The sequence below is a fragment of the Columba livia genome, chromosome 2 (assembly GCF_036013475.1).
Source record: "Columba livia isolate bColLiv1 breed racing homer chromosome 2, bColLiv1.pat.W.v2, whole genome shotgun sequence".
NCBI lineage: Eukaryota > Metazoa > Chordata > Aves > Columbiformes > Columbidae > Columba > Columba livia.
The window spans coordinates 55,220,198-55,240,985 of NC_088603.1; the positions used below are offsets into that span (position 1 = coordinate 55,220,198).

The following is a 20,788-nucleotide window of genomic DNA, read 5'->3' on the forward strand; positions in this document are numbered from 1 at the left end:
AAATGGAGTTATTCACATTGTAAAAGGAAGTCTGATAAACATGACAAATATAGACAGATTTTTTAAAAAAGTTTTGGTCAGTTGAGTATATTGACTTGAACCTTATGTATATATTAATGGAATTTTTTTTGGAAACTATATGTTTCAAGGATACTTGGAAAAGTAGTTTTAGGATTTAAAATATTTTACAATTAAATGATACTATTTTAACTATTTCATATCAGTTATAACATAAAGGATGAGTAAAAAATGGTCTTCTACAGAATCTCTGAAAACAGGTAAATAGCACAATGATGGTTATGTGTTCCATGCTCATTTGATATTTTTTTAATGCTTAAAAAAAAAAATAACAAACAAAGAACACCAAAACAAAACACCTCCAAAGTTAGATGTTCTTGGAGTACATAAGACTTGAAGGTGGCTATACCACCTATATTTATAGCAGAGGTGCTATGTAGGCTGGTGTTAATTTATGCCAGACCACCCAGATGTACCCACCTGAAGCAGAGATTGACTTCCAAACTCTCCCATCCAGGATAACATGGCACAGAGCGCTATCAGTTTTATCTTTATCAGTTCCCTGGAGTCCATGTCGCATGGGCTGTTTATATGTTTGCAAGGAGAGTGAACTGATAACAATTTATTTCTAGATCAGAACAGTAGATGTAGACTTGGCACTCTACACATTTCCAGTATTTTAACTTGGATTAACTCTAGTACCATGGATTGAATGCCTGTTTGAGGCTGGAATGTACTGGAGAGTGTATATACAGGTGTGGGGTTATAAGCATATGTATATATATCTATAAAATGTGCAACTGGACACACACTTGTGTATATATATGCCACATATATATATGGCTGTGTATATGTACATATATATACCTGGGCAGACTTACCTGTGGATGCCTCATCCCCTGAAGTCCTTGCAGGTTTATAACCTTGTGATTACAGTGGGGTTCTGTCATGGTTTAACCACAACCAGCAACTAAGCACCATGCAGCCACTCACTCATCCCCACTCCCAGTGGGATGGGGGAGAGAATTAGAAGAGTAAAAGTGAGAAAACTCGTGGGTTGAGATGAAGAGTTTAATAGTTAAAACAAAAGCCGTATACACAAGCAAAGTGAAACAAAGGATTCATTCACTACTTCCCATGGGCACGCAGGTATTCAGCCATCTCCAGGAAAGCCGGGCTCCGTCACACGTCACCATTACTTGGGAAGACAAATGCCATTGCTCCATTCTTCTTCCTCCACCTTTATATGCTGAGCATGGCATCATATGGTATGGAATATCCCTTTGGTCAGTTGGGCTCAGCTGTCCCAGCTTTGTCCCTTCCCAACTTCTTGTGCACCCCCATCCTACTCGCTGGTGGGGTGAGAAGCAGAAAAGGCCTCGATGCTATGTGATCACTGTTCAACAATAACTAAAACATCACTGAAGCATTTGCTGAAAGGCAGCAAATCCTGCTTATTTAGAAGGAAACTGGGTGCTGGAGCAATACCCCAATAGTTGCATTTTGTGAACAAAGCAGCAATTAGTTAACTTGGGAAAGTTTGATCTAATTACACCACCAACAACTTGGTACCTTTTCCCTCGTGGGGAAAAAAACTGGCCTGTCAGCCTTTTAAAATCTCTGGTCCATAGTCTAATGGTGTAAACCACCTGCAGAGTAAGCAACTGGATCATCACAAATACCTGGAGGGTCTTTTTACCCCATAAACATGATTGGACAAAGGATATGCCATGATCCCATTGACTGATGGATTGCAGAGGCCTTTAAAAGACTTTTGTTTCTAAAAATTCATAGATGTAGGTACCATTCTTTTTCTTTCTTTTTCTTTTTTTTTTGTCCTCCCATAGTCACCACAGAGAACTGCAGTCATTTTACCCTGTGAGCAATCTCACTGTCTGTGCAGAGATAAACATTGGGCAAAATTTAATAGACTGCATCTGATACTGTGTAATCTAATATTCAGAGACAAATTATAAAAACGTGAAGTATTGACCAACTTCCCCAACTTCTAGATGCCAGCTATTATGGGACTTTTTGTCGTGGAATGCATTAAATCTTTCTATTAGAGTATTTTGTTACTGCTGTAGTAGATAAGAGGATCCTCAAAATAATCGTCTATTTCCCTGGAAACCATAGTCCTTCTGGGAGCTGCTGCTTTCAAGTACCATCATAATCATCCTGTAAGAAAAGAGTGGGGAGGTAGAATTCGGTGGTGAGGAAGTGCTGAGATTCAGACTGAAGCACAAGTACTTCTTCATAGGTATGTTGGATCAAGAGGAGGTCTGTAATACTCCTCTCCTGTATTATAGTAATTCAGAATTACGTGCAGGAAAAGGGTTTGCACACCTTGGAGCAGGGTGCATTGCTTCCTTTTCAACCTTTTTGTAGCCATCCATTCTTCTGCATACCTCAGCAGCCAGCCATCTATACCTTCTACCCTGGAGCAGAAAGCTAGCTTTCTAGGGGCAGATCTGATGATCAGTTATGGTAAATACTTTGCTGCCCTAAACTGGGTGTCATATAGGTATGTCACATAAAAGTGACACTAACTTGGTAGCAGTCTTCACCTTGGCATCTAAAAAACATTTCATCAGGCTTCTCACAGATCCTCAGGATATGATGCTTCATAGTTAACAAATAACAGATAAAGACAGCAATTTTATTTGGTTATAAAGGGTGTTGCTTCTGTCCAAGCTGATAGGGACTTCTAGAGATCAGGGAGTCCAAGCACATTTTAGGGTGTAAAATGGAGAGCTTTCTGCACCATACAGGCAGGCAAAGCAGAGAGTCACAAGTGGAGATCACCTCCATGTTACTGCAGAGTTTTGCCATATATCCCTGATCTGTTTTCAGTCTATATTTTCCAGATTTTAGAAGGAAAATTCCTTCCTTTTGTATAGAGTTGTTGTTTGGATCAATTTCTATTGCTGTACTCAAAGTCCTAGGTCTTGTTTTCATGTTGCCTTGCAACAGTGTAAGGCATCTGGCAATCAGAATATTTGCCCGAAATGTAAATGCTCAGAAGTCTTTGGCTGGATTTTCCAGAAGCCCTCCAATGAGGCTGCTGGGCTTTGATTCTGCTACACGTGGGCCAAGGCCTAAACACTGCAGTATAGTTCCTTCTGCAGGATTAATCCCATTGGCTTTGAAGGGATTTACATCACTAAAGTTACAATCTTGCACAGTCAAGGGAATCCTGGAGATACTTGATATAAACATCCCTGAATAGATTATTTATCCCTGCAACTTTAGTTATTCCATTACACAAGCTCCTGTTACCATGCATGGAGGGTTCTTCCTTAGTCAGAAACAATGTCTCTATAAATCTGAATTTTTTAAAAAAAAGTTGTCTTTTTTTTTAAAGACACCTAAGAACATTTCCTAAAGTATTCTTATCTAATTATACTTCAGTATCTGTGGGCGACAAATACTTCTGTATTCCTAGCAAAGCTCCTTTTTATTCCGATAAATGAACAAAATGTTATGACTATGGTGCATTTGTAATCTGTTAGTAACTGCCAGAGGTTAAATTTATTTTTATAAATGCCTACAGTTCTGCTTGAGTTTTAAAACCATTATTGCTCATTACGTGAAAAGCATCCTTTGTAAAAGCATATAATAAAAATCACTTTAAAAATCTCTTTGTTAAGAAATTACCTGCTACAGAGCTATTTTACACAGCTGAACATTTCAGGGACTGAATTTGATACAAAGGAAAGAAAAATCAATTCAGTCTTTACACTTATAGAAATATTACCAGTAAGCTTTGTTCTACTTATATTTGCATCAGTATCTTTGACTTTTAACTTTTTTGCTACAAGGAATATGACAGCTTGAGTAGGTATGATAGACAATATTAAGTAATTGTTGCCATATGTATCACTTTATTTTGGAGAGTGATAGAGAAACTAGTCCTGCTCGTCTTTCTCACACATTCAGATGCATATATCTAATTACCTCACTAAACTAATCAAGATTTGGACCTTTTAATATACTTGTACCGTGTTATACACGCTTCTTTAGTTCTTTGTGTTGCTCAACATTTGTAGAGGGAGGATTGTATAGGTACAGTGTCAATGCACAACATCTGCACGTTCAGTTCAGAGCTCTCCTTTTGGCATATTGCATGATTAAGTACAAACTGGCACAGCTGCTTGGCCAATTTCTGTGTCTCGCTTTCCTCCCCATAGAAACTGAGGTGTTATAATTTAATCCTGGAGTGATTTTAAGAGGTGCTTGGGAGATGTTCACTTACTGTGGTGGTCGTGGTAGACAGGAGTATTTAGATGGACTGTACATTTGAGCTCCAAATGTCGTGAGGCACTGAGAAATGGATATCTTTTTGATGAGAGATGTGCAGCGTGTTGTTTGTTTGTTTGTTTGTTTCATAGGTTTAGCTCTGAATATAAAATCGTTGTAGATTAATCTCCTTTGCTGCTTTTTCGTGTCCAATACTGTTTTCAGATCCATTTTCACATGTAAGCTGATTTTCGATGTTCAACACATTTCTTTCTACCACTGATTTTAAAATAAATCAAGTATTTTTCTAATAATTTTCCTATGTATGACTGATTTTCAAAGCCACTGAAAAGATGGAAAAAACAAAGGGAATTCAAAGAAACAGAGTAATTTAAGGAAACTCTTAATTTATATTTTAATATAATTTAACTCTTAATTAATATATAATTATTAATTAATTAATTAATATAATTTAACTCTTAATTTTATATAACTCATATTATTACTAGAGAAGGAAGTTACCTCCAAACGAGAGAAAAGCCAAGAAAATCGTAGAACATAAGAAAACTTGACCACAAGGGGAAATTGAAATCAGAGCATTTGCTCAATGTAGAAGAGAGTAGGCTGAAGGCAGGAATTATAACAGTCTTCTAATTTATTTAAATATTATTTTAAAGCTTGTCTTTGCTTCTGCTGTTTCTCCAGCATGCCTTGGAGGTTATATGGCCACAGCATCCCACTGTTACTTTATCTTGTCGCAGTTCTAGAAGTGCTGTTTTCTAAATTTCCTTCCACCTACTGAGTTTGTGATATTTTTTTCTTACCTGTCTTAACCCTCTCTCTGTGTTGAAAATGTCATTTGTCCAGATCCTGAATTCTTTCTCCTCCTTAGTCTTGCTCTCACTGTGGTACATTCCTCTGGCTCAGTGTTTGTCTGAATAAGGATCATTAAAAGGCATCAGAATGTGGTGCCAGGTGAACAATAACTCCAGAAGAGCGTGGTTTCTCTTGCAGTAAAGCCCTGCTTCCATGCCATTTCTATTCCAGCATTTTCAGATAGGGACTTCTTCTGGACACCTTTTTACCTGGAAACTGTGACTGTTCTAGAGCTCTTAAATGTGCTGTTTTTACAGAGGCATAATGAGTAGAACGGGACTGATGGTTGTTCAGCAAAGATAAGACATCCCTGGAAAGCGGGCCCTGTCAAGTGCTCTATATCCGAGCAACGCCACGTCTGTTTCCACATTCACCAGCTCTGAGGGCCAATTCTGGAGATTCATCCCCAATCCCCATGGAAGACAATGAAGCCCTGTTTGCCTGCAGTGTCTAGTGCAAAGTCGGGGTGTCAGAGCTGGAGCGCTGACACCGCTACTGCTGGTAGTCCTTGCTGAGCTCAGCTTCAGTTCAGAGCTTTTTTCCTTTTCAGTATCTAAAAGGCCAGGACTTGGGGTCAGCATGAAGAAGTGATGCACATAAACTCCTGAGAACAGGCAAGCTTATCCTTAGCAGCAATTAATGAGAAAAGTAGAAATATACTGTGTTAGCCGAGCTGCTTTAGAATACTTTAATATCGTGAGGCCCTGTGTGACCTTCAGTCGTGCAAAAATGCTGAATAATTCTAAAAAGCCATGAGAAGGAACACTAGTAATGTTCTTCAGAAATATCTGACTAGCACATAATTCTAGCCATATTATGCTCATTTAATTATTCCTTTATAGAGCTGGTCTTGGGGTTATTTGTGGTTGTTATGAGAATATGCCTTTGCAAATTCTTCCAATAAGTGGAAATAAGTGTATATGCCCTACCTAATTTTTCTCACTGTTAGGAGATAATCTCCTCAATTTTTTGAAACAAACTTGTGTATCATTCCATCTAGAGAGGAGTGAATTCACCTGGAAGTGTTATGTCAGTGTCGCCATCTGCCTCTGGATGAGAAGAGATCTGGAACATCCCAAAGGTGAAGAGTAGCTCTTCAGCAAATGTTGCCATGCCAGGTGCATCACTGGTATTTAGTGTGCAATATATTAATGATCTATGAAGAAACAGTAAATTCCTCCACAGATGAACATCAATCTGGAAAATGTTTTGCAAAGTACTAGACAAAGTTATCTTCATGTTCCACGTTGCTACGTGCGGCATGACATGAGACTGTCTTAACAGGTGGCGAAATATGCTGTTGGCAAGCCATCAAACCACACTGGAAACTTTTGTTTTCATTTCCCCAGTGCTCCACTATATCAGTCCTGTAATGAACGTTTGCCCTGAGCCTGCAGAGAGAAATCCCATCCTTACTGGATGTGAAGGAGCCTCAGGGTGGGCAGCATCTGCACCTTACTGCATGCTGGACACAACCTGGGCATCTCTTTCTAGCCTCAGCCAATACCTTTCTCAAGAAGTGAGAGTATCCATGGAAATGTCACAGTTCAGACTGGAGGAGGCAGTCAAGATTAGGCATCTGTATTGCTACTTAGACCATATGGATTAGTTTAGAAGCCAAATTCATAAGACACAAAACCACTAGTAGCCTGTCTTGTGGATGTAATGTTGAAGTGGAAGGAAAAGAAATTCATTTGTTAACTCTTTGAGGCTGTGCAGTGAGAAATGTGTGAGCTCTGTTAATTACCAACGTCAGGACTGGCTGAAGTCTTGTCTCTGTCTTCATCTCTGCACAGTTACTGGTGTAACTGTAATTTTAGGTTTAAGAGTGCCAATTATAATCTCACCAGGAGCTGTTAGAAACAACTTATTATGTCAAATCAACATATCTCTTTTAAATCAGATTTTTTTTCTCCCCAGCAATTCTGTTGGTCTTTTTTTTTAAGCACTTTCATCTGTTTCTTCTTCCATGCTGAAGAAATTACTTTCATTTGTAAATTACCCTTTGTCTGTCTTTTGTGATGCAAAGTAACCTAGAGATACCTGTAATGCTGTCTAATTAAACTTACCAACTTCATATCATTCTATTGAGGGGACATTATATATTACCACTTACACTCTTTATCTACTTAGTGCCCAAATCAATTTCTTTTATTATAAATGGGTTCAGCTTGAATTTAATCAAGACCAACAGGATATAATGCTACTGGGTCGTGGACTCAAGTACAGAAAATTGGGTACCGCAATGTGAATATAAGGGGAAATAGCCTGAAACGCATCACTACTTAAAGTGAAAGCCTGGTTTCCTTAAGGTCTTTGATCCACTGAAAGCATATTATCAGAGCTAAATAAAGTCATCAAGAGTCTGCTATATATATCCTGTGGAAACAGACAGTGGGGATTCATGTGCACTTTTAAATTCAAGGTCTGTTATATTGAATGTGATCTTTATTTTGGCCTTGTGACTGAAAAGCTTTTTGCTTGATTATTTTTTATTTGACTCCCAGCAGACAGGAAGAGTATCATGTATTTTCTATGATAAATCCAGAGAGACAGTCTATGAAGGACAAAGTTGTCTTTTTCCAGGTAGAATTTGAATGTTTAATTAAGAAAATGAAACTGTGGTAGCCACAAATAAATTACAATTTTGTATTTGATGTCTCTCTGTCAGGTATTACTGCTGAGGGCTTTGGTAGGGTAAATTATATTAGGCTCCTTGTGCAAGGATGAGCTTTAGTGGCCCTTCTGTACAGGAGACAGAATTGTTTATTGCATTGTGGCTGCTTCCAGCTTAAAAGTTTTTGTGCTAGATGCCTTCGTACTATAGTTTATTTTAATGTTATATTGATAAGATCTCAGAAATTATTTTTTTAAAAGTTGTATACAGGCAATCTACTCCTTTTTTATAATTATCCCCATCTAATTTGAATAATTAAAATTTTGTCAATGGTTGATCTTTTACATTTGATTCAGTGCTACTTTTTATACTTTGAAAATATGGTGAAATAAGTTTTTTCAAGTGTCTGCTTTAGTTTTTTTCCTAGTTCTTAAGGACTAGGAGTATCAGGTAAATAGACAGTAAAAGAACTAGCTAGTCACCAGGTGAATGTAAACATCAGAAGAGAAATTATTAATCACGGCTTTTTGGTAGGACCTTCAAATAAATCAGGATGGTGGTCCCTTGTCTTTGGTGCTGTAAAGTGGTAAAGGTTCAGATGGTCTCTTGCTTTGGAAACCTTGCAGCCCAAATACAGCCAAAAGTAAACAGAAGATCAAGTAAATGAAGTGGTCACATAAACAGAGTTAAACTATCAGGCCAGTAAATAACACATTTCTTCTGTTGTTGTTATTATTTTGAGGGAGCAGTATTAAGAATAGTGTCTGCTCAACAGTAAGTATAGAGGACAAACCGAAGGGGAGTAGGAAAGTAGAGGAGGTGGTAAGAGGAAGGGAAATAATTTGTCATGAGAAAAGTGTAAGTGAGCCTGGATGCACAACTCACTCCTACAAGGCTGAGACATTCTGGTCACTACTAGAAAGCCATCCAGGTACTTTTTGACTAGATGAGTAAGTATGGGCAGAAACAACAGCAACAGACAGGATTTTTTTATTAATTCAGCAGGGTAGCACTTTGATTTATCTGGGATGCTGTAAAGGACACAGAAATTCAGCTGAGGATATTATTGCTAATTGTGCAGGCAGTTAAATTTAGCTCTTGTTCAATCAACAGAAGTGATCAATCTTTTCAAGAAGTGTGGGACCAGCAGCAGCCAGAGAAGGGCAAACAGATTGTCTTTCCAGTTCTTTAGGATCTTTTGTTCACTCTTCCTCTTCTGTATAGCTCTAGTGCAGATAATCTGAATGCAGCGTATTTCTGTGCAATGAAACACCTTTTCACAGGAGGATGGCCCAGAGGTTGAGATGCTACTCTAGAATAATCAGATTTGATGCCTTTCTTGTGATTAACTTCCTCTGAACTTGGTGTAGATGTTACTTGCCATTCCTGTACTTTGTTTTCCCTGTGGTAAAGTGAGCAAAGAATGAACCAGTATTGCATTCAAAGATTTTGTGAGGAAAACGAACACTCAAAAGTTTGGGGATTGTAGATGCTGCTAATGCTATTAGCTCGATTCAGCTGCCTACAAATAGGCTGCTTTAGTTGTATCCTGCCTCACCTCATGCTGCTATTGCAGGAGATGCTTCCACAGGTCCTGTGTCATGTTTACCACCTGCACAGAGATGTTTGAGACATCCTATGCCATCTGAGATGCCTATAAGAAGGCAAACAAATCAAACCCACGGCTTCTTAAAGCTAATTCTTTGCTTTTTGCTTGGTCCCTATTCTCTCAAAGTGGTTTTTCTCTTTCTGAATTCTTACTTTTGATTACTCACTTTTGCCTCTCTGCATCTTGGTCTATATTTTTTCTTATTCCTTTCAGTTTTCTTCTTTAAGCCACATCCCATGCAAATCACCTGCTGTGCATCATTCCAGGATCTCTGCCTGGATGCCATCCTCTTATCGCGATTGATCATACAGAGCAGACTGGAGAAAACTGGTCTAACAGCTTGCTTAGTTTTTGAAGTACATGCCGTTCTTTGAAGGTGTGCCAGGCTTTCACATCCACTGGGGATAAGCATCTTCCAGGACACGTGCAGAGAGTGTGTGATGAGCCACATTACATATGTGAGGGAGCCCCATAGTGTTAAACCCTGTGAACACTGTAAGAGACAAGCAGGATAGTTTCCTAATCATGTACAAAGTACTTTGTCATAACTGTTAGTATCCCTTTGCTTCTTACCAGCAAAATGAGACCTTGTGAACTTCAAAGCTCATCCTTAGGTCTCCTTAAATTTCTACTGCCCAGCTCAGTTTTACTGCTGGACCTCTTAGGATGACACTTAGGCAGAATGATATCCAGCTACTATTGTGTTAAATTTTGCAAGGGCGCCTACTTGTAGTAGGCTGGATGTTGCGAAGAAAAGGGTGAGTAATTGTCTACGCGTTGTGGTGCAATGTGCAAGTCAGTGCTCTCTGTAAAGTACTTTCTGGTTTTAACCAAATGACCAAGGACTAATGTACAAGTCTGTGGCCTCATTCTGAGAGGAGTCATAATCTTGTTTATTTTGTGGATCTCTCTAGAGCATTTTTACATTGTCTGGGCAATGATGTACAATTAGATTCTGTAATTTGCAGAAAGGTTATTATAATCATCTCTCATAGCATGTTGTTCACATTTGTCATTTAGGCTATGTAGAAAGACCACATTTTCCTCTTTCAATTTTGATTAAGAGAACATATCTTACAGTGTTTTATGTTCGACTGGGTATTATTCAGTACTCTTCTCATTTGTTAGAAAACTGTTCCCATGCATCATGGTATTTTACAATACTCAAAGCACCAGCAAGCAAAAGCTGACAAAAAGAAAATAAAGCAGCCATGAGAAAATTGAACTTCCATGCTTCTTGAAACAGCAAACACTTTGTCAGAGCTTCACAAGCAGCAGAACAATCCATCAGTAAGAAAAATCCATCAGGACTAAAAAATGTAAAGAAACTCCCTGTCAGGAATTCCTTAAAATGCAGTTTGTTAGGGGTTGGAAAAGGGTTCTGGAGGAGTGTCACAGCACACTTGTCATGTATCTTCCTGAGGCATCTTCTTTTAGCGGGGAACAGATAGAGGTTCATATATTATATGGACAATTAGTCTGACCCATAGAGTTGTTTCTATGCTTTTCCATACGGGAGAGTATGCAATTGCCCTCTTCCATTGCTTGGGCCATGTTTCATGCATTAATGCAGCTCAGAATATGGTTTCACTTTTGCTTTGTGACACCGTACAGCAGAATTTACCTCTGTCATGTGTTAGGATAGTGATTGTGGCATTGCAGTCTTCCACTAAATGGTACATTCCCAAATTACAGTTTATTTTTATGGCCTTTCTCCTAGTATATGATCCTGTGTGTCAAACTTCAGCAATGAAATTCAACTGTAAATGGTGGACAAAAGATGACTATTGTGCTCAATGTAAGAGAAGACCTACATTGGAGGCTAGGGACCAATACCATAATAGAAATATGAGATGTACATTACATGACAGTGAAGATCGGCTGTGATTTGCTGAGTCATCAGTTGTTCTATATAATGTTAATAGTGCAAGCATGGACAGAAAAGAGGAGTGGTAACTACAGGTCACCTAACATTGATCAGGATACCCAAGCTAAGTTTGGTCATGTCTTAAGATCCATAAAGGAAACAATGTGGACTGCAGATTCTGCTGAAGATGAAGAAGAGAGAATGGTCAGAGGAGAATGAGGCCATAGGTATTTTGTTGTTCGTTTGTTTTTTTTTTTTTCCAAGTCTTCTGCTTCCTTCTGTGGCTGATTATTGAGGTTTTAAAATGTATTTGCCATCTCCATGGCAATTTTTTCTTTAAAAAAGAAGTGTTGTGTGTTCTGGGTAAGAGGGACATTGTTTTCTCCTTAATGATTTAAAGTGAATTTACTTAAGTTATCATCTCTGTGTTTTATACACCAGTGGATCTTCTTGAGAATTCAAAAACAGGCCGGAGCATCACCCTTTTTGACTCAGCTCCCAGATCTGCCTGGTCTTGCAGTCCTCAGGATGCCTGGTGTGGTTCTGCTATAAGCCAGCACCACACGAAGCTATTGCTTATCAGTGAAGAGCTTTAGTGTAATGTCTTTCTGCATTTTCTATAGCCCTCTTAGTAAAATGCTCAGTGTTCTGTTTTAAACAGGTTTTCAGGCTTTCGAGGGTCTGTCAGTGACAAAGGGATTTTTTTCCCACAATTCTTCAGCAGATATTAATGAGGACGGAGGCTTGAGCAAACATTTGTCACTGTCAGGTATTGTTTCTTCGGGAAAGCAGTGGTGGAATAGCAGCAGCAGTGATACAAAGGGAACCCTGAGTTCTTGGAAAGCGTAGGGCTGTATAGCAGGGAAAGTACAAAATTAATTTGACTTTTTGGAAAAGAAAAGCAATTGAGGCTGTTGCATTGGAGCTGTGTTGGTATCAAAATATTCACAGCAGAACTGAAATGGGGCAATACACTGTACTATTTCAGATGTGCATATCTTAACTCTGTGATAAAATCGTAATTTATACTTACTAGGTATCTCCTGGTTGCTGATCTACTTACTTTACAAAATCCCAGTAATGTTAAATATGGTATGGTTTCTGGCTAGGCCAAAAGACTCAGCTTGTTTGGAAATCAACCCTAAAAATGAAGTGCTAAATACTGCTTTTTCCTCCCTAAAGTGCTCACCTGCCTAACTTATTACCATGAAAGCTGAAGAATATTGATCTTTTGCTCTGTTTAGTCAGAAACTTACTTCAACACTCTCAAATGGAAATCCTTGGAGAAAAAGGAAAAAAAAAAGCCCTTAACAAAACCCATCTTGTTTACCCCATGACTTATTTTCCCCACCTATGATACTAGCAATTGCTTTGCACATGTACCATGAGACTTCAAGTCATATTCTATGTAAATTAATTTCTGCAGAAATTAATACAATACCAAAAAGTTCTTGGACTTTATATTTTTAAAATGCCTATTGATTATGCACAATTATATCTTCCCTCCGCCCCCCCCCCCCCAAAAAAAAAAAAAAAAAAGACAAAACACAAGAAAAACAGAGAAAACAAAAAACAATACTAGAGAAAAAAAAATAGCATGTTCTTAAAGAATCTTTTATGTATTATTTTTCTAATTAGGAAATTTCGTATAATTTTTTACAAAATACATTGTGCATATTTTAATCCTACAATGTAACAGTATAGAAAGATACCTCTCTGCCTATCTTCTTTTTCTGACTATATTTTGAGATTTCCGTGCTGGAGTGAAATGGAGGCAGGATAAGACTGTAAACTTTGACATAATGGTAAAATAAGTTTTGTTTTGTCTTTAAATGCCACGCAAGTAGAACTTGAGTAGTTGGATATGAGTGTCACCTCTTTGGAGAAGAGACTTTTTATTAGTTGGACTAAACATGGAGTTCCATAAGCTTTACACTGACATGTCTGTAATCCAATTTGCTGTCTCTTCCTGCCCCTCTTTGCAGAGGAACAACCGAATACCAGCCTTGTGGTGACTCTCCCTCTGGTTTCACTTCAGCCACCCACATGCTGACAGTGAGGAGGTGGGAATCTTGTGCGGCTTTAGTGGGTCTTGAGTATTTGTTGTATTTGCTGTGTTTAGCACCCTGCTCTCACGCTTGTAAGTACATTTTGGAATTAGTTCTGTTCCAGTCTTCATACTTCCATGTATTGTCTTCTAAGCTAGCTTTTGTTTCTGGAATGAACAAGGTTTCTTAAACTGTGTTCCACAGTATTGCTTAAACTTGGTTCCTACTCTTCTCAAGTATCAGCTGGGTATCATCACTCACGCTTAGCTTTCGTAATTTGACACTTTTTGTAGTGTTGGATGCTTTGTATAGCATCTCATCACCTGAAAAATTTTGTCTTTTTAAACTTGGAGGTGCCTGTCTGGGGTGTTTTTGGTGGGGAGAGGGTTGGTTTGGTGTGGGAGGATTGGTGGGATTGAGTATTTTGTCTGGAATTACTGTCAGGCTGTGGTAAGCTTAGCACCAGTATATGTTTGCTGTATGTTTTGTCATATACTATTGTAGAGTTGGGTAAGTGGAAATACTGTCATGTTTATTTCAAACTTATCCCATTGTGCTGCTTCTTTTTCACCTCAGATAAGCATTCTTGTCATACATCATAAAAAGCTTCTGTTTTATATTGACCATATACTTATTTCAGTTTTGTGAGCATTTGCCAAAAATCCAAATGATGCTTTGCACATAGGTAATTCTAAAATGATTTCTCCTGAATAGTCTGCTTTCATTTTAACCAATTTCTTCCCAGAAGTACCATCTTGAAACTCCTTTGGAAAGCTGTACATATTAGTCATGCATCCCTAGTATTTCTTTTCCAGGTTGTAGAAGAGTATGGTATTAGAAAAAAAGTGTTGTGGATGCATGAGTTTCATCTGGTGAGATCTGGAGCACTTTGCTGTTCTATAAAGATTTTGGACAGTGAGTCAGTGACAATAGTTTTGGACTCTCACAAGTGTTTATCTTGCTTTTCAAGCAAGCTTATTCTGTAATACGCTTAAATAGTGCTATTCATGGTCAGTTAGATTAGCTTAGCTTTTTCAGTGTTTTAACAGTCCTGGGAATTTCTGATTAAGTCTTGTCCTAGGTAGTCTTGTCTGAGCAGTCATGTCTTTCTGCCTTGAGAGGTTTTGAACATGCTGGTTATTCTTTAAAAATACAGATGCGTGACTGGGGATAATGCATGTTGTGGTGTCTGATGTGGTTACTGTCAGCTCCTGTTCAACCTTGCTGCTGTGCAGGGAGCTGAGCTGCTCTTAAGGCAGCTCCTGGGTGGCCAAGTTTACATCAGAGAATACATTTCTTCCTCCTTCCTCTTTTTTGTTTTTCCTTTCTTTGAATTGCCATAGTCTTGGAAACTTTTTTTAGAGGGGAATAGGTGGGCCTATCAAGGTGGTAGTCTCAACAGCTATTATAACACTGTCATCCTTGCCACAAGAGGAGAGTTTTCAACATAATCAAGCTAACTCAAGCACATCTGAAATTTTTTAACTGATATTAGTTTCCTTTCTTTGGCACATTGCAGGGATTTAACATTCACATCACAATCATTGTAAAGTTGTTCCTTTTAATTCAAGATAAGCAAGTTGCTGACTTTTTCTTCCTAACACTTCAGATCCTCATAGAACTGAAATGTATTCTTTAGTAAATGAAGGCACTTAGAAGACCAAACAGGAACTGTTCAGTCTTACGTCTTCCAAAAGATTTACTGAAGATGCAACATCCCCAAATGGAAATATTTTGTATCTAGACCTGTACTCTTGATGACATTTATGAATGATACGAGATACGCTTGATGTCCTCACTCAAATTTTATGTTCCTGTGTAGCATCTGTCATTTATTTTTCTCAGTACCACATTCACAGACAATTCCTCTAGACGTGTATTCACTCAACGGCATCTAGGTTTACCATCAGATCAAATTTAGCATTTAGTTCATTCTCAATGTTAATTGGACTTAATTATTTAGTTCATATACTCTCAGTGACATGCTGGGTCAACACTGATTTTCATTTTAGATCCTTAATGTAACTCAGTGCATTAAGAAAATTGTACAATATCACATTTGGAGACCACAGTTAAAGTAAGAAAAAAATAAAGCAGCTGTTTCAAATTTTGTCTCCTTTTTTTTTGTCTTTTATGAGAAAACTTACTGGGAGCTGATTTAGTCTAATTATATGAAATGAGGTAGCTTTTTACCTATTTCTTTTTTTTGAATAGGGTGATCATGTTCACCAGCTATTTTATATAATCTTCAGAACACTACAGAATACTTGACTGTAGAATATGTATTGAGAATCAGGTCACGTCTGGTTTTTTTTTGTTTGTTTTATTATTATTATTTTATTTTAAATGGTACAGGCTGTTCATACACATTGATAGATGTTCCTAACCCCAAACATTATTTCTCTGTATGGGCATGCGAAGAGAAAAGAAATGCTAGACACCTGCCTTCTGTGAGTCCAAGCCTCATTCAAGCCCTGCAGGCCATTGAATGTTCAGCAACAGCTTTTGTTCCTCTTTCTTTTTTTAAATGCCTGAATCCAAGTCCACCAAGTGGGTTACCTACCACATGGACCTAAAATAAAATATTAGCCACTTACCCATCTAGATCTCCTTTCTTTGACATGTTGTAGAGCACTCCAAGGCTTTTGTAAAACACAGTCCATCTACCCTTCTCCTATCCTCTGAGCTATTCCTGCTACTAAATCTAATCCTCATCTAGACAGGTGGTTGAACTGAGGCTTAAGGGGGAGATTAGGCACTTGGTGCTCCTAAGTACAGCCTTCATTTTACCTTTAAAGGCCATCAGATGCTTTCCAGTAACCTGAGCACTTGTAAGTTTCTTTTCTCTTGACCAATATCTAAACCTAAGGCTAGTAGGCTGTCTACTTGCCGTTTCCTAGGCCTAGCCTTAGCCCAAAACCAAACCCTGACTCTAATCTTGATGCAGGTACTCTATATAACAAGATGACCAACATGTCTAAAAATTATTTCAGCCTGTCCTCAAGAGGGGTTGGAGTAGGAGGAACCTGTGTGTAGTGTAGTCAAGCCTTCATTGGGATTTAACCCTACCCCAAAGACACCCTATAGATGGTGACCAAACTGAGCAAAACTAAGCTACAGACTTTTGTTGACAAGAGGCTTCTACTTTGAGACAGAAGGACACAAATAAGTGCTGAAAGGTAAATCTGTTTCTACAGCTTACATTCAGTCTGGTCACCTCTCTGTTTAGACTACCAGAAGTAAAGTTGCCATTACAATTATGTTGGTTGTAAAAGGCTGAGCTTTCAGTGGTCTGTGGGGCTATATGGATGGAATATAAAGGGACCTGTGAGAAACAGATTATTCTATCCCCAGCCTGCTCCACTCTCTCTCTATAGAATTGTGGGGATGGGATTAGGATTGCATTTAGGAAAAGGTTGACTGAACACCAGGTATCCATGTATATGGCATGAGCAGCAGGATTTCCATGATGGCTTCTGCCTTGGAACAGGGAGTTCCACCCATGTGACATATCTGTAGTTCTGGTTTGGGTTAGGATTAGGAAAACTGGGAAGCTATGTTTTTAATGGTTATTTAAAGTAACTGTGGATTAAGATTAGGGTTGGTGTTTGCAGATTCTAACACTGCATTTTAGTCTCAGTTCACCTAAATAACGGTAGAGAAATTGAAAGTTGGAGATGGGATAAGAAACCCCAAAACATAGGAGGTTAAGTGCTGTGAGAGGCAGGTTGTTCCCTTCCAAGCCTTTGTACTATTGGGCCTGAGCGCACATGGATGTGTGCCATTAATATTATGGGAAAGAAGAAAAGAGTTTATCATGACAACCCTTCTTGCCATGTTTTGTTTCCTATCTTATGGATTGCTCGGACTACATTTAACATGCCTGATAGTTGCTCCTGTGAACATGATTTGAATGCATCACTGTGGTCAGGTGGCTTACCTGGCAGCCACTGCTTTGGAAAGGAGATGTTGGGTTTTCAGAGAGCCGCCTGGTGTGGATCAAAGTCGTACGGCAGTCGGGGGAAGACTGTTTGGCTCATTGGTGACAAGGAGCAAGTGATGATTTGAAATGTTAAATGAAAAGATTCCTCTGTAGAACCATCTGTGGTACTTTTTAATATTTTATGACGAGGTTGGTGATGAGAGCATGTGAGGTCTTTTGGAGCAGTCAGCAGGCTTAAAAGCAACCCGAAATGCCCAAATGAGCTGAGGGACTGAAAAGCTACAACAGAGCCATCCAGAGCAAAAGGCTGGTCTTTGTCTGTTTTTCCTCTCTATGTCTTTCTTTCCGTTGTGAATGTTTTAAAACGTCTTTGAAGTTCTACACACTAGGTCCACAGGCAGAGTCACATTGCCTTCATGGTCATCGACCCCCATGTACTGCTGCAGGAATGCTCACACCCCCATTGTGCAGCCTGAGTTTGTGGCGTGGGGCTGGCTGGGGTTGGGACAGACAGGCAGGCAGAGGGAGAATATGCCAGGACTGGGGCTGTGCAGCCTTTGTTTTGAGAAGAATAGGTGATGATGTTTGTATGTTTATTCATAGTATCAGTTAATTGCTCCTGTTTCTATTTTGTGTTTGTTTTTCATTTGTTTTTTTTTGTTTTGTTTTCCTGTAAAAATTGAAAGTTTGGTCAATTTGTCATGGGAGAGCAATCCTAACATCACTGCGTGAGATGATTCATCCCACATATAGTAGTCTATAAATATTTGGGGGTTGCTTAACAAGAAGGGTGAAGCCTATTTGCAGCTGCGTATTGAAATGAATGAATAGTGCCGGGATTTAATAATAGAATGCATTTATTGTGGTCAAATACAGTGTAAAATGTAACTGTGTCAAATTACTTTTGCGATTGCTATCACATGAATAGCCCTTGTTACTGACATATTGCAGTATATTTATTATCTAGTGGATGAGAAGGCACTGCTGAATTAATGAGGGGAGCAAATATGAACACCAATAGGAGTTTTAAATAAGTATCAGCTGTAACAATTTCCTGTGCAGCCTTACACTTCTTTATTCTCTATGACTTTATGTTGGAAATCATGCAGATAATATAATACTGTTAGATGTGATGAGCCATAAACATAAGAAAAACTTAATGAAATTTGGTTGTTTTTTCTTTTCCTTCCTCTGGCTGAAAGGGAAGACTACTTGCAGTGCCAGCAATTTTTTCTTATACTTCCTTGCTTTGAAAGCATGGGATTCTTTGCTGAAAGAGAAGTTGCTTCATTAAAAAGAACACATACCCCCAAAGGACTCCATACTTTGAAGTGTATTTCCACACACACATACACACACCTTATTCCTGTTTTTATCTTTTTTTATTTTGACAAAATGATTATCTGTGTGAACTTTGGAAACAGTAGTGCATGCAACACCCACAAAAATGAAATGCTATTTAAGCCTAACTTCAAGAACAGAAGTGTTGAAAGTAGCAGTGGTTTTGTTTTGTGACATAAATATTAAGTTATTCCTTTTTTTTTTTTTTTTTTCCCAATATAGGTACTTCAGAAACTAGGAAAAGCAGATGAAACAAAAGATGAACAGTTTGAAGAATATGTTCAAAATTTCAAACGGCAAGAGGTCAGTTGCTTTTGCAGTTTCTTTAATAGTATCTTAATAATGCATCATATTTGAACTTGCTGATTTTGAAGAAGGCGTTATAGGATGACAGGTAAAAAGATTGGGGGGGGCATAAGATTTTGTTTTCAAACAGAAAAAACATTTGAATTTGTGCATGCAGGTGGCTAGGAAATGTGCTCAAAATAAAAGGACATATTGTAATAACATGTATAACATCATCATGTTGGCTGGACTACATGATCTTTAAAGGTCCCTTCCAACCCAAAACATTCTATGATTTAGGATAGAACCACTTGGAATCAGCAGAGAGACGGCACATTGTCATTTAGAACAGAACCCAGTCCGGACTAATTACAGATTTGTAGTAGCCTTCTTACAAAGAGAAGATGTACATTTCTTGGTTTCATTTTGTGGATTGCTTTCATCGGTGGTATATAGTAATACCAGTTTTATATGAGATGCAAAGATGAATAGTTTCAGGTTGCTGTATGTTGTTAGGCCACTGATTGGTGCAGGCATAAGGGGGCTATGGTGGCAGAGATGATGAAGCTCTACTAGGGAGCAGTGCTCAATTACTCTTAGTGTTGTTAACACAAGATGTGAAAACGAAGGTGCCCTGAAGAGTTTATGATCTACTCCCAATGCAATCCTAAATTCTAACCTCAATTACTCCTTGCTTTGTTGGACAGAGTTTTTGGCTCCAAGGTGATTAATCGTGATTAATTATCTAGTAGCTTTCTAGTACAAATTAATGCCTGCCATGAGCTGCATTAATGTGACGGAGAAGGTGGCCTTGTTACTTAAGTGTAAACGGAGGTACCTGTCGTCTTTGTAAACTATCAGTTAGAGCTGACATGGAAAGGCACTGGAGGGTGAGAGAACGGCGGCCTCAGGTTGCACCAGGGAAGGTTTAGTTTGGATGTTCAGAACAATTTCTTCCTGGAAAGGGTTGTCGGGCATTGGAACAGGCTGCCTGGGACAGTGGTGGAGTCACCGTCCCTGGAGGGGTTGAACAGATGCAGAGATGAAGTTCTTAGGGACATGGGCTAATTCCAGGTTTGGGTTATGGTTGGACTCTATGATCTTGAGGGTCAATTCCAAACAAAATGATTCTATGATTCTGAGCTAAACAAAAAGCCTGGCCTGCTACCTTGTTCAAAGGCCCGTTATTGAACACGCCAGCAAGCAGACTTGTCATTGTTGAAATCATGCAAGCCATATGTGTCCCTAACAACTCCTGTGCTCTGTCCAGAGCGGTCTGGACTTGCCAAGGGCCAAGAATGTGTGACGGCTGGACAAGCAGCACAGTGAGCCATCGGCAATCCCTTAATTCCTTTGCGGTATTTCACTGGTGTTTCCCTGTTGGCCTCTGTAACCTCAGGAGCCCCCGGCTCATCCCCATAAGATTCCAGGTGTGCTCCAGTGAGGCCAACACGGCCCAAGGCAATCGGCTGAGGGTCATCACTAGCAAATGCCCATCTAGCCTTGGCATCTTGTCCCACAGCTTGTCATAGGCTTGTGGGAGACCATACCAGCTTCTTCGCAGTGCCCGCGTCCCTGATGAAACAGCGTTAATTCTTCATTCTTTGCACTTCCTAGCTATCAACAGGAGCCACAAGTGGTGGTTGTATTCAGTTGATCCCTATTTTCTCCCTGTTCAGGAAAACAGTTCCTTAATTCAGTATTCTATGTATCTGCAGGCCTACACGTTACTGTGTAGGCACCATACATATGGATGGCATGTTTTCTGCAGACTTGTGACTGCTCTTTCTTCTCTCTTTGACTGAGGAAAATCTTGGTGTGTCCTCCCCAGGAACTAAAGAAATGGAAAGAACTGATGGAGAAGGAGGTGCTGATCAAGGAAGGAATGTAGGCTAACTGTACCTTTAAATTTTCTTGGCTGTTGTTGTGGCCAAAAGCCTTAAGG

The 20,788-nt window shown here is 39.0% G+C and overlaps 1 protein-coding gene across 5 annotated transcripts in view; it reads left to right on the top strand.

The window, feature by feature from the left end:
- The window catches only part of AMPH (amphiphysin), a 145,414-nt gene that overhangs the window by 33,666 nt on the left and 90,960 nt on the right, over positions 1-20,788 (top strand). For all 5 annotated transcript variants that reach the window (XM_065052015.1, XM_065052018.1, XM_065052016.1 and 2 more), the window contains exon 2: positions 18,781-18,861. In XM_065052015.1, the coding sequence (XP_064908087.1) occupies positions 18,781-18,861 (81 nt within the window). The remainder of the gene's footprint in view (positions 1-18,780; positions 18,862-20,788) is intronic.